Source organism: Saccopteryx bilineata, chromosome 2, assembly GCF_036850765.1.
Source record: "Saccopteryx bilineata isolate mSacBil1 chromosome 2, mSacBil1_pri_phased_curated, whole genome shotgun sequence".
Taxonomy (NCBI): Eukaryota; Metazoa; Chordata; class Mammalia; order Chiroptera; family Emballonuridae; genus Saccopteryx; species Saccopteryx bilineata.
In genome coordinates this window covers 347,747,835-347,761,508 of record NC_089491.1, presented here as the reverse complement: position 1 = coordinate 347,761,508, position 13,674 = coordinate 347,747,835, and the positions used below count along the sequence as shown (strand labels likewise).

The following is a 13,674-nucleotide window of genomic DNA, read 5'->3' as shown; positions in this document are numbered from 1 at the left end:
CTTGCATCTAATTCCTTTCAGTTTCCAGTGTGTTTATCCTACTTTCTTCCCTCATTAACTCTGCCTGGTCTAAATTCTTCCTGATTTAGGTTTTCTGCTCTCTTGTGTATGTGGTAGACAGTGACAGAGTAATTACACTAAAGCTTGTTTCTTACCATGCTACTCCTCTTGCTCAAAACTGTTATTTTATTGCTTATGAAGTAAAGTCCTTTTGAATTTCTCATTTACTTGTTCCCTGAAATCTTCAGTTAAAATTCATCTCTCTTCTAAGGAAGGAGGTAAAGAAAGAATCTAGTATGGATGTATTTTTGTTTGGCCTAGACATTGCTTTTTAAACATGTGAGGTGACATTTTTAAGATCAGGAGGTTTTATTTAAAAGATCATTCTCTTGAAAAGTGGAAAATCTGGCAATACTAAGCTTGTATTCTTACTGGCAAAATTGGACACTTGTACCAATCTAAAAACTTTTTGTTAAAGAAATTTCCTTTTAAGTTGATATGATTCCATGCAGCATTTTGTTTCATTAGGATCAGGCAGCTAGAGACATGAAGAGGCTTGAAGAAAAGGACAAGGAAAGAAAAAACGTAAAGTAAGTTGTTTTCTTCTTCCTAACAAAGGTTGTATAAAAATAAAGTATTTGCAAAACCCATATCTCCCAAAGTTTATAGGGGAAAAATGAAAATACATAAATTTCTTGACCAAGTTATCCTTGTACCTTGAATAATATTTGAGATTATAAATTTACAGTAATTTAAAAGCATTTTTTTTTTTTTTTTACAGAATGATATTTGGTATTGTAGTGTTTTTTTAGTAGACTCAGGAATGAGTTATGTTGGGATTTAAGAGAGCATAATTACTCGTTTGGGTTCATTGTTCTGAGTTTTGTTGTATAATTAATATAAAATAGGTTAATGCCTATAAGATTGATTATGAGAAATAATGATGATTGTGTCATTAATAAACTATGTATATTACTGATAAATAGTAAAGTCTAGTTAATTTAAGGAGTGACACTATGCTTTAGCAATCAGTCAGAACTTGAAATACATTATATAATGGGAAAGAGAATTCATCTCAATCCTTTGCTGAATACACTTCTGTTAAGGCTTTCCTACCAGACACTAGTAGGCTTGGTTATAGTTTTCCCTCTGCTTGGCAGTCAGTATTTCAGGCCCTCCCCCCAAGGTTCCTGTGCCATAAGGATGTCTAACCCTCTCTTTGGCGCTTACCGTGTGTTGTGTCCTCTTTTAGTTGCCCTACACTGGTGGGGTAGCTTGCCTTAGGAATAGCAAGTGCTCTAGGATAGGCAGAGAGTCTGATTAGAAAGAGATGGTTGTGGAAACTAAGCAACCATACTTTCTATAGTTCCTGAGAGAGTCAGCAAGTAGCACTCGTCTCCTCTGTGTGAAAGCCAAGGGATTTTATTCTCAGACTTAAAAAGAGTTTATTGAGTTTTTCTCTCTGTTCCCAAGAATTCTAACTGAATGCAGTTAGTTACTCCAGAGTGAGAAACTCGGGGGGACATTAAGAAAATTGTAATTTCCTTTTTAGTGTATACCAAAAACGACATTTTTTGTTTTTTTTTTACTGTAAAATGCTTTTTTGCAACTGTGTTTTTTGTATGGGGTTGACAAGGCTAGGCTCCTTGGGTATATATCTTCAGAAGTTTTTACTCCTTATACCCTTGTTATTAATTGATATTTCTGGGGGTACATATCACTCTATTTAAAAGAAATGCAAACTGCAGCATGTAAAGTGAAACTACACATACATGATGGATGGATAGTTTCCAGTGTGCTTATTGCTGCTTTGTTGTTATTAGTGTTGAGAGTTCCTGTTCTGTATGGAATTCAACACTAATCTGCTATAAGTATGGAGCTGGGTATGTGGAACATTTGCAGGGAAGTTTGTTTCTCCGCTTGTTTTTCCAGGGGTATTCGAGATGACATTGAAGAGGAAGATGACCAAGTGAGTTCCTATGCAGTATTTCTATCTTTTATTTTTACCCCACAAAGTCTATACTGGAGACAAGCTAGAGCTTGCCTTCACTGAAATGGCCATTCCTAATATTCAACAGGGAATGTCATTTGACTTGCTCCTTTTCTACATGTGTGACCTGTTGGTAATATAAAGATTCACATAGCTTTCTCCATGTTGAAGATGGAGCTTTTGATCAACTATGGCATCAAAAACTAATAGGAGCTTTATTTAGCTTGATTTTTTAATACAAATGTTTATTCTCATAAATCAAGGAGTAGTGTGTGATCTATTGATGGCCTCTAGCAACATCTAATCTCTACCTCTTTCTAGGGGTTTTGTTTGTGATTCTTATATTTCAAGATGGAACATTAATGACTGCCTTTAGTATTTTTTTTCTCATTGTTCAGTTATGGGATGGTGAGAAGGGAACTAAAGTGAGGTTTGTGGCCCTTCTAAGCAGTGTCAACTTCTAACTTGGATTGGTAAAGCCACAGCATGTGTTCCACAGCTCTGGGCAGGGTAGGGGGACACCCAACCCTAAGAAAGCTGTAGAATAGACAGATTTGTAAGTTTTCTGCTAAACAAGTTAAATCATTTCATAGTACTGTTTCACTCATTTCTTCTGATTGTCCAACCAAGTACTAGTATTGTTAAAGGAATCAATGCTAGTAAAAGTCTTGTCTTATTTGGTAGGTATTTAAACTGCAATCATCTGGTACACTATGTGCACTAATTACAGGAGCAGATATGTTTCCAATTGTACTTGGTATGATTATGTTCTTGTGCTTTCCTGCAGGAAGCTTATTTTCGGTACATGGCAGAGAACCCAACTGCTGGTGTGGTTCAAGAGGAAGAGGAAGATAATTTGGAATATGATAGTGATGGAAATCCAATTGCACCTTCCAAAAAAATCATTGATCCTCTTCCTCCCATTGATCATTCAGAGGTATGGTGTTTCTTGCTGCATTTGATTGTGTCAAGCTGATATGGTTTCTTTAGCTTTACTGTTGAGGTTTTCTCAGTGTCTGAATGCTCCTGACTTTATCCCTTATATCATGAAAATATTTGTTCTTTGGGATCTTGTCAGCTCTGTGGTCGAGTCAAAAAGTTACTGAGAGATCAAGGCTTTTTTTTTTTTTTTTTTTCTTTTTTTCATTTTTCTGAAGCTGGAAACAGGGAGAGACAGTCAGACAGACTCCCGCATGCGCCCGACTGGGATCCACCCGGCACGCCCACCAGGGGCGACACTCTGCCCACCAGGGGGCGATGCTCTGCCCATCCTGGGCATCGCCATGTTGCGACCAGAGCCACTCCAGCGCCTGAGGCAGAGGCCACAGAGCCATCCCCAGCGCCCGGGCCATCTTTGCTCCAATGGAGCCTTGGCTGCGGGAGGGGAAGAAAGAGACAGAGAGGAAAGCGCAGCGGAGGGGTGGAGAGGCAAATGGGCGCCTCTCCTGTGTGCCCTGGCTGGGAATCGAACCCGGGTCCTCTGCACGCTAGGAGAGATCAAGGCTTTATAGCCTATGTTGTTCAGCTGAATCTCATGTTCACATCTGATTTTATGTGAGAAATTTTTTCCAAGTAATTGTACTTGTTTTCCAGATCGTCACTTTCCATCTTCCTTTCAAAATGAGTCCCTAGGCTTGCATTGTGGGAGAGTTTTTTTCCCTTTTTTTTTTTTTTGTATTTTTCTGAAGTTGGAAACGGGGAGGCAGTCAGACAGACTCCCGCATGCGCCCTACCGGGATCCACCGGGCATGCCCACCAGGGGACGATGCTCTGTCCATCTTGGGGCTTCGCTCTGCCGCAATCAGAGCCATTCTAGCGCCTGAGGCAGAGGCCACAGAGCCATCCTCAGTGCCCGGGCCAACTTTGCTCCAATGGAGCCTCGGCTGCAGGAGAGGAAGAGAGAGACAGAGAGGAAGGAGAGGGGGAGGGGTGGAGAAGCAGATGGGCGCTTCTCCTGTGTGCCCTGGCCGGGAATCGAACCCGGGACTCCTGCACACCAGGCCGACATTCTACCACTGAGCCAACTGGCCAGGGCCACATTTGTTTTTTAGTTGCTGTAAATCTTTACTATTTCTCCCAGATCAGTAGCAGATAAGAGACTGTTGTTTCAAAGAGGTATCAGGAATTACAGGTTCCTTAAATTAGGAAAAGGAAATGAAGATATGAGTATACCCACTTGAAAAAAATTCATTATTTCATTGAAGTTAAATATAGGTCAAGTTCTTGCATATCCTAGTGATCCTGAATCTAGAACAGTGATTCTCTAAGTGTGGTCCAGGAACTCCTGGAAGTATCTTTTCAGGAATTCTATAAAGTCAAAAGAACTTTCATAGTAATGCTAAGATTTTTGCCTTTTGTCTACTGCGTCAGCATTTGCATCAGTGGCTGAAAGCAATGGTAGATAAAACTGCTCAGACCTTAACATGAGTCAAGATGGTGGTACCAACTGTTCTACTAGTCAATATATTCTTTCCTGCCAAATCACCACAGATAAAACAAACAATAAACTGATGAAACAGTAAAAACTATTAAGTCTTGATCCTTATATTACATGTCTTATTCTGTGTCACAGAAAGGAAATACAAGTAAAGCACATAGGTGTTTGAGTTGTAAGTTGAACTAGCTGCTTTTTTCAAGTAACGTTTTCACTTGAGAAAAGGAATGACACTTTAAGGAAAAAGTTAAAAGTGTTTAATGCCAAGGATAGGAGTTTAAACTTTAAAACAAAAATTAGGATTTGGGAAACATATTCACCGCAGTGAGTGACAGGTTTTTATGTTTGTTTTTGTTTTATTAAGTGAGAGGAGGGGAGGCAGAGACAGACTCCTGCATGTGCCCCAACCGGGATCCACCTAGCAAGCTCCCTATAGGGTGAAGCTCTGTCCATCTAGGGTGTAGCTCCGTTGCTCAACAATGGAGCTCTTAGCACCTGAGGCAGAGGCCATGGAGCCATCCTCTGCATCCGTAGCTAACTTGCTCCAGTTGAGCCAGGAGCTGGAGAGAGAGAGGGGGAGGGAGGGAGTAAAAGAGAGAGAATTGAGAGAGGGAGGAGTGGAGAAGCATATGGGCACTTTTCCTGTGTGCCCTGACCAGGAGTTGAACCTGGGACATCCACAGACCAGGGCAACGCTCTTAACACTGAGCACTGAGCCAACTAGCCAGGTCCAACAACTTTCTTATACTTAGTCCTATGTGTGTGTGTGTGTGTGTGTGTGTGTGTGTGGCAGAGACAGAGTCCAAGATAGGGACAGACAGACAGGAAGGGAGAGCAAGGAGAAACATCAATTCTTCGTTGCGGCTCCTTAGTTGTTCATTGATTGATTTCTTATTTGTGCCTTGACCCGGGGGCTACAGCAGACCAAGTGACCCCTTGCTCGAGCCAGCAACCTTGGACTCAAACTGGTGAGCCTTGCTCAAACCAGATGAGCCCACGCTCAAGTTGGCAACCTCAGGGTCTCGAACCTGGGTCCTCCACATCTCAGTTCGATGTTCTATCCACTGCGCCACCGCCTGGTCAGGCCATACTTAAAGTCTTTTGTAATGAAATTAATGGTAATAACTGTGAATTTTCTTGTCTGTGTGTGTGTTTAATATGAATTTTTGCCATTTGAATGATCTATATATTACTTCAGTAAACCAGTATTTTCAAATGGCCAGTGTACATGATACAAAATCATGCATGAACAAAGATTATTCAAAGGACATGATAGACCTATAGATTGACAGAATGTGAAAAGTTCAGGATATGGTTTCAGATTACACAATAAAAGTAACCTTTTAGAAATTACCTCTTGCCTGACCAGGTGGTGGCACAGTGGATAAAGTGTTGGATTGGGATGCAGAAATCCCAGGTTCAAAACCCCAAGGTTACCAGCTTCAGCATGGGGTTGCTGACTTGAGCATGGGATCATTCACGTGACCCCATGATCACTGGTTTGAGCTCAAAGGTTGTTGGTTTGAGCCCAAGGTTACTGGCTTGAGTAAGGGGGCACTTGCTCTGCTGTAGCATTCCCCCCCCCCAAGGCACATATGAGAAAGCAATCAGTGGACATCCAAGGAGCCACAACAGAGAATTGATGCTTCTCATCTCTCTCCCTGTCCCTAAAATATCTCTCTTTCTGTCTTTGTCACACACACACACACACACACACACACACACAAAAGAATTTACCTCTTGTCAAGTTTTAGTGTAGTATTGAGGAAGAATAAGAATCCACAAGAATTTGGAAAGGCTGTAAATAAATACTTTCTTCCCTTTTCCAACCACATGTCTTTGTGAGGCCAGATTTTCTTCCTGGGCTAAAAGCAACATATCACAACAATTTGCCTGCCATAGGAACTATTTTCTTCTGTTGGACATTAGATTTATTTATTTTTCTTTAAGTGAGAGACAAGAAGGGAGAGATAAGACGCATCAACTCGTAGTTGCAGCACTTTAGTTGTTCATTGATTGCTTTCTCATACGTGCCTTGAGCGTGGGACTGTAGCTGAGCCAGTGACCCCTTGCTCAAACCAGATGAGCCAGTGCTCAAGCTGGGAGCCTTGATGTTTTGAATTTGGATCCTCAGCATCCCAGGTCTACGCTCTATCCATTGTGCCACCACCTGGTTAGGCAACATTAAAGATACTTGTTAAAATGGAAAATGTTACCAAATAAAGTTATTTTTATTAAACCATTTATGTTAAAGTATAATGGGTTTATTGGTTTTAAAATAATAGAAATTTGTGTTCCATTTTAATTTTTTTCCCCATTTTAATTTTTTATTTATTTATTTATTTATTTTTTTCATTTTTCTGAAGCTGGAAACAGGGAGAGACAGTCAGACAGACTCCCGCATGCGCCCGACTGGGATCCATCCAGCACGCCCACCAGGGGCGGTGCTCTGCCCCCCAGGGGGCGATGCTCTGCCCATCCTGGGCGTCGCCATATTGCGACCAGAGCCACTCTAGCGCCTGAGGCAGAGGCCACAGAGCCATGCCCAGCGCCCGGGCCATCTCTGCTCCAATGGAGCCTTGGCTGCGGGAGGGGAAGAGAGAGACAGAGAGGAAAGCGCGGCGGAGGGGTGGAGAAGCAAATGGGCGCTTCTCCTGTGTGCCCTGGCCGGGAATCGAACCCGGGTCCTCCGCACGCTAGGCCGACCCCATTTTAATTTTAATACAGTAAATATCAATAGCTATAACCCACATAAATGAAACTTGTGTTTTTTGTTAAGTGTAAAGGGTTACCTGAGACTAAAAAGTTTTGAGTACTACTGGTTTTTTCATTTATATAAATGTTTCCTTTTGCACAGATGCTACCACATAATGCCTTGTTATTTTACATGTGGCAGATGAAACTAAATATTTGAACCTGATCTAGGAGGAAGTATCCATGATAAAGAGTGAACATTCAGTAAGGAAAAAAAAGTACTTCAAACAATCGTCTTAATACAAATATTTGAAATACTTGACAGATTACTCAGACTTCACTGTTCTGGTGTATTCACAGTTGTCCTAGTGCAGTAGGCAGACTGCCAGGAGAGAATGAAGTAAGGGAAAGATACACCTTCTACCTATAAGTTGCTTTCTTCTCATTCTGATTTTTTTTTAATACAAAAAGTTGCGTGTTTGCATGTAAAATTTGTGAACAGTTACAAAAGTTCTTGCCCTTATGAACTTCCATTCTGATAAAGAGAACTAAAGAAAATCCTGTTATGGCTTAGTGCAGCATTGTGGATCACATAACTGAAGGTCCTACCTATTAATAGTGCTGAAAGCAATCTTTAAACCTTTTTGTTGGTAATGCCATAGAATGATAATTAATTTTTTTTATTTATTTATTTATTATTATTATTATTTTTACAGAGTCAGAGGGAGGGATAGATAGGGACAGACAGACAGGAACGGAGAGAGATGAGAAGCATCATCAGTTTTTCGTTGTAACACCTTAGTTGTTCATTGATTGCTTTCTCATATGTGCCTTGACCGTGGGGCTATAGCAGACCAAGTAACCCCTTACTGGAACCAGCGACCTTGGGTCCAACCTGGTGAGCTTTGCTCAAACCAGATGAGCCCGCGCTCAAGCTGGCAACCTTGAGGTCTCGAACCTGGGTCCTCTGCATCTCAGTCAGATGCTCTATCCACTGCGCCATGGCCTGGTCAGGCAGAATGATAATTAATTTTAGGCTATATTTAGAATTAAGATTATTTATTATTTTTGTGTGTGTGACGGAGACAGAGGCAAAGAGAGAGACAATAGGGATAGACAGGAAGGGAGAGAGATGAGAAGCATTAGTTCTTCGTTGTGGCAACTTAATTGTTCATTGATTGTTTTCTCATATGTGCCTTGACCAGGGGGTTCCAGCAGAGCGAGTGACCCCTTGCTCATGCCAGCGACCTTGGACTTCAAGCTGCGACCTTTGGGCTCAAGGCAGCGACCATGGGGTCATGTCTATAATCCCACACTCAAGCCAGTGACCTCAGGGTTTCAATCCTGGGTCCCCTGCATCACAGTTTGATGCTCCATCCATTGCGCCACCACCTACCTGGTCAGGCCAGAATTAAGAAATTTTTGACCACCTAGCAAAGGCTTAAATTCTCCTTAAAAAAAAAAAAAAGGTTATTGTAGACATACCATATTGTCAAAAAATTATTTAGCCAAATTCATATGTGGTAGTTTGCTTATGTTTTTATTCTTAGTACAGTAAGCTATGAAGAGTAGCAGAAATGACTTCTTCCCTCTTTGGAATTGGAAATGCTTGGCCTTTCTTTTTTTAAAAAAGTTATGTAAACAGTTCCATGTTTTTTGTTTTTGTTTTTTACAGGGACAGAGAGAGAGTCAGAGAGAGGGATAGACAGAAACAGAGAGAGATAAGAAGCATCAATCATCAGTTTTTCGTTGCGAGACCTTAGTTGTTCATTGATTGCTTTTCTCATATGTACCTTGACCGCAGGCCTTCAGCAGATCGAGTAACCCCTTGCTTGAGCCAGTGACCTTGGGTCCAAGCTGGTGAGCTTTTGCTCAAACTAGGTGAACCCGCCACTCAAGCTGGCGACCTCGGGGTTTCGAACCTGGGTCCTCCGCATCCCAGTCCGACGTTCTGTCCACTGCGCCACCGCCTGGTTAGGCAGTTCCATGTTTTTAAAAAGACTAGAACTTCCTCTAAACACAGATCTCTTTCCAAAGGAAATATTAGAAATGTTTTAGAATATCTAGAGCTAAGTGAACAGCTTACTACAAAACATTTAAATGTTATAGGGAGACTATCTTCTTTAAATGCTTTTTTAATATCTGAGGCCTTTGGCATTGTAGAGATTCCTTAGTCTGCATCAAGGTTGTTCAAATCTTTAATGTGTTCTTAAGAATCTCTTTAGAAAGCAAGTTGATGTTTATACTGAAAATGGGGTTAGGGAAAGGTACTGGCTGTACATTGGGGATATGTGTCACGAATAAGTGAATTCCTTTGTTCTGTAGCTGGTTATGGCTTGATTTGTGTAATATTTGTAAAAGGTTATTTTGCATTAAAATCAAACTCACAGGATTGACTCTTGAATTCTAGACTAACTTTGAATAATTGGACCTGCAGATTGACTATCCACCATTTGAAAAAAATTTTTACAATGAACATGAAGAGATAACCAACCTCACCCCACAGCAGCTAATAGATCTTCGGCATAAGCTCAACCTGCGGGTAAGTCAGCCATTCTTCAATTAATGTTAGGTAGTGCAGGATTAGTAGCATTCTTGCCCAAATTAAAATAACCTTGAGTTTCTTTTCTAATGGTCTTTGAACTGTCTTTGGTAAAGTAATGATTATATTCCTTGGGCTTATGTGTCTTGTTTTTGTTGTTTTAGTCTTCCAGCTATTTTAGGATAGGATTTTTCTTTCATGTGACAAACATGCTAAATGTGTTCAGTCAGCTGTGTATGTTGTGTTTTAATAAGCCATCATGATCTTAAAATTAATCAAATCTTTCTCCATCGAGTGCAGTTTGCTGAGAGCTGTGTTGGGTGGACTAGAGATAAAAGGTAGAAGTCTCCATCTTCAGAAAGAGGAGACAAGATAGTGGATGTGAACAATATGTAAAGTCAGAATATTTCAAAATTAAGATCAGTTGCTTCTCAAGTTACATATAGCCTAGATTTTTTTTAAAATTAGAAAAAAGTAACACCTTTAAAAAATATGGATACACTTAATTTCACAGTAATAGTTTAAATTGTCTACCCAAAACATTTGGGTTACACATGGCCACATTGTTTAGAGTCCTGCTAGATGTTAACGGGAAACTTCCCGTAATATGGTTATATCTAGTCTGATTTGGATAGCAGTTGCTATGTGATGTTTGCACTTCTGTTTTCTGAGGGTATTTGTGTGTATGTTTATGTTTTCCAAAACCCTTTCCCCCCTTAAAAATACCTTTAAAGTGAAATCCTGATTAGAGGTAGCATCACCAGAGAAGCATTGAAAGGTTTCCACTGTTGGAGTCAACATGGAGGTTCTGAGCCTCATTCTTCCCCTGGGTATAGTTCCAGAAATGTTTGACAGTGGCTGGACCATCACTAGTGAGACATTAATTCTTTAGGAATGACAAAAAAATGGAGGTGGTAATAATATCTTTTTACCAAGTGGGTATAGAGTTGTCATATTTAGAGCTCATGTGCACTGTCCATTTTATTTCACGAGTAAATTTTATTTTTTTACCATCTAGTTAATAGTTATGCAAAATGGTTAAAAGACAAAAAAGGGCCTGACCTGTGGTGGCGCAGTGGATAAAGCGTCGACCTGGAAATGCTGAGGTCGCCGGTTCAAAACCCTGGGCTTGCCTGGTCAAGGCACATATGGGAGTTGATGCTTCCAGCTCCTCCCCCCTTCTCTCTCTCTCTCTCTCTCTCCCTCTCCTCTCTAAAATGAATAAATAAAAAAAAATAAAAAAATATATTAAAAAAAAAAAAAAAAGACAAAAAAGGAACATTAATGACCTTTTTTCCAATTTATGGACATTATTTTTATTTCTTATAGAAAACTAATTTTGAGTGTAGATGTCTAGGCACTTAATCATTTTAAATCATATGACAGTTATCTCAGGAATATTTATCATGGATTTTTTTTATATAAGGTTTTACTTCAGTTATATTTTACATTTTCAAACAGTATATGCATTTAGCTATAGACTTAAAATTTTTGCTTTGTACTTCAAGCTAAATGCTAGATACAGGTAAGTATTGTTGAACTTCCAGTGCTGCTGATTTTGAAGTACAAGTCATTCTTGGAAGTTGTCTTTATTTCTAGGTCTCTGGTGCTGCGCCTCCTAGACCAGGAAGTAGTTTTGCTCATTTTGGGTTTGATGAACAACTTATGCACCAGATTCGGAAATCTGAATACACACAGCCCACTCCAATACAGTGTCAGGTAAGTGAAATATAATAAAAGAAAAATGAAGTAGAATGAGTCAATTATTATTATTATTATTATTTTTTTTTTTGTATTTTTCTGAAGTTGGAAACAGGGAGGCAGTCAGACAGACCGGGATCCACCCGGCATGCCCACCAGGGGGCGATGCTCTGCCCATCTGGGGCAGTGCTCTGCCACAATCAGAGCCATTCTAGCGCCTGAGGCAGAGGCCACAGAGCCATCCTCAGCGCCCAGGCCAACTTTGCTCCAATGGAGCCTTGGCTGCGGGAGGGGAAGAGAGAGACAGAGAGGAAGGAGAGGGGGAGGGGTGGAGAAACAGATAGGCACTTCTGTGTGCCCTGGCCGGGAATTGAACCCGAGACTCCTGCACGCCAGGCCAACGCTCTACCACTGAGCCAACCAGCCAGGGTCTATTATTACTTTTTTAACAAACAAGTCAAATTAATAAAACAATAGTTAGTACAAAACTGTATTGACATGGATAGGATGTGTCCAAAAATTCCCTCTTTGGCTTAGTCTTCAACTTTTGCTTTAAATAAAAGGGATGGGGACAGACAGACATGAAATACAAGAGTATTTTTGAAACCTTAAAAATTAAAGAGGCCTGAGCAGGCAGTGGCGCAGTGGTTAGTGTTGAACTGGGATGCAGAGGACCTAGGTTTGAAACTCTGTGGTCACTGGCTTGCTCTGCTGTAGCCCCCTGGTCAAAGCACATATGAGAAAGCAATTAGTGAACAACTATGGTGCTGCAGCAAAGAATTGATGCTTCTCATCTCTCTCCCTTCATATCTATTCCTATCTGTTCCTCTCTCTATCCCTCTTAAAAAAAAACAACCAAAAACCTAAAGAGCAAAGTGAGTTGTTTACCACTCTTAAAAATTGCTAAAAGGGCTGGGAAATGTTTTGTATCTGATAAATGTCTTGAAAATATGATCTGAAGAAAATAGTTCATTAGGCCTAAACTTAATAAATAAGATTTCTCTGTAGACAAATTTAGCAGTCAGTGACTGGGATGCCTTTGCCCTTGACTTGAAAATTCTGATTTATAAATGAAATTAATAGCTTCTGTTTCACATTTATATGAGATTTATTCATTCCTATACAAAAAATGAGAATTTTCTGTATATGAATGGGATAGTCTATACCTTTTTTTTTTAAGACAGATAAGAAGGGAGATGAGAAGCCTCAGTTCATATGTAGTTGTGACACTTTAGTTGTTCATTGATTGCTTCTCATACCTGCCTTGAACGGGGGCAGGGGCTCCAGCTGAGCCAGGGACCTCTTGCTGAACATGGGATCATATCAGTAATCCCACACTCAAGTCAGCAACCCTGTGCTCAAGATGGTGACCCTGCACTCAAGCCAATGACCTTGGGGTTTTGGACCTGGGACCTCAGCATCCCAGGTTGATACTCTATCCACAGCACCACCATCAGTCAGGCTGTACCTTCTTTTTGTTCTTTCTTTTTTTTTAATTTTTTTTAAGTGAGAGAAGGGGAGACAGACTTTCCCCTGTCCCCCAACCGGGATCTACCTGGCAGCCTCTGAGGCCGATGCTCAAATCAACCAAGCTATCCTCAACGCCCAGGACCAAGGCTCGAACCAATCAAGCCACTGGCTTGCAAGAGAAGAAGAGATAGAGAAGGGGGAGAGGGAAGGGAAGGGAAGTAGATGGTTGCTTTTCATGTGTACCCTTAGTGGGGATTGAACCCAGGACATCCACACAACAGGCCAATGCTCTATCCACTGAGCCAATGGGCCATGGCCCCAGGCTGTACCTTCTTAAGGGTTCAACACTTTAAAAAATTTAGCAACCTGTTTACATTACAAATTACTATTTTTCTATATTTTAAGCAAAATGGAGTCATTCATTTTTTTGTAAAAAAAATCCACATTTAAAAAGTGATATTTCTTATAAATAAAGAAGTTTAGGAGAATGCCAGGTGTTTTTTGTTATTCTATAGACAGTATGTATAGCCTGGGATATTTTTGTTTCAATGGAAATGAATGGCATTAATAGTCATTTATCCCTTCCTCAGGATTTCCTTCAGAACATCTTTAAGATGGAAGGTTGAGAGTGGATATACTTTTTTCTTTTTCTCTAGGGTGTACCTGTGGCATTAAGTGGTAGAGACATGATTGGTATTGCCAAAACAGGCAGTGGAAAAACCGCAGCTTTTATCTGGCCCATGCTGATTCATATAATGGACCAGAAGGAACTGGAACCAGGTGATGGACCAATTGCAGTGATTGTGTGTCCTACTAGGGAGCTCTGTCAGCAGGTATGTACTT

The 13,674-nt window shown here is 40.6% G+C and overlaps 1 protein-coding gene across 3 annotated transcripts in view; it reads left to right on the top strand.

Moving 5' to 3' along the window:
* Nucleotides 1–13,674, top strand: part of DDX42 (DEAD-box helicase 42) — a 42,053-nt gene that overhangs the window by 15,618 nt on the left and 12,761 nt on the right. For 2 of the 3 annotated variants that reach the window (XM_066262621.1, XM_066262622.1), the window contains 6 exons: nt 529–590; nt 1,933–1,969; nt 2,778–2,927; nt 9,556–9,660; nt 11,260–11,379; nt 13,488–13,664. In XM_066262621.1, coding sequence (XP_066118718.1) covers nt 529–590; nt 1,933–1,969; nt 2,778–2,927; nt 9,556–9,660; nt 11,260–11,379; nt 13,488–13,664 — 651 coding nt within the window. Of the gene's footprint in view, nt 1–528; nt 591–1,932; nt 1,970–2,777; nt 2,928–9,555; nt 9,661–11,259; nt 11,380–13,487; nt 13,665–13,674 lie in introns of those variants that run through there. The other variant, XM_066262623.1, reaches the window with a different exon arrangement.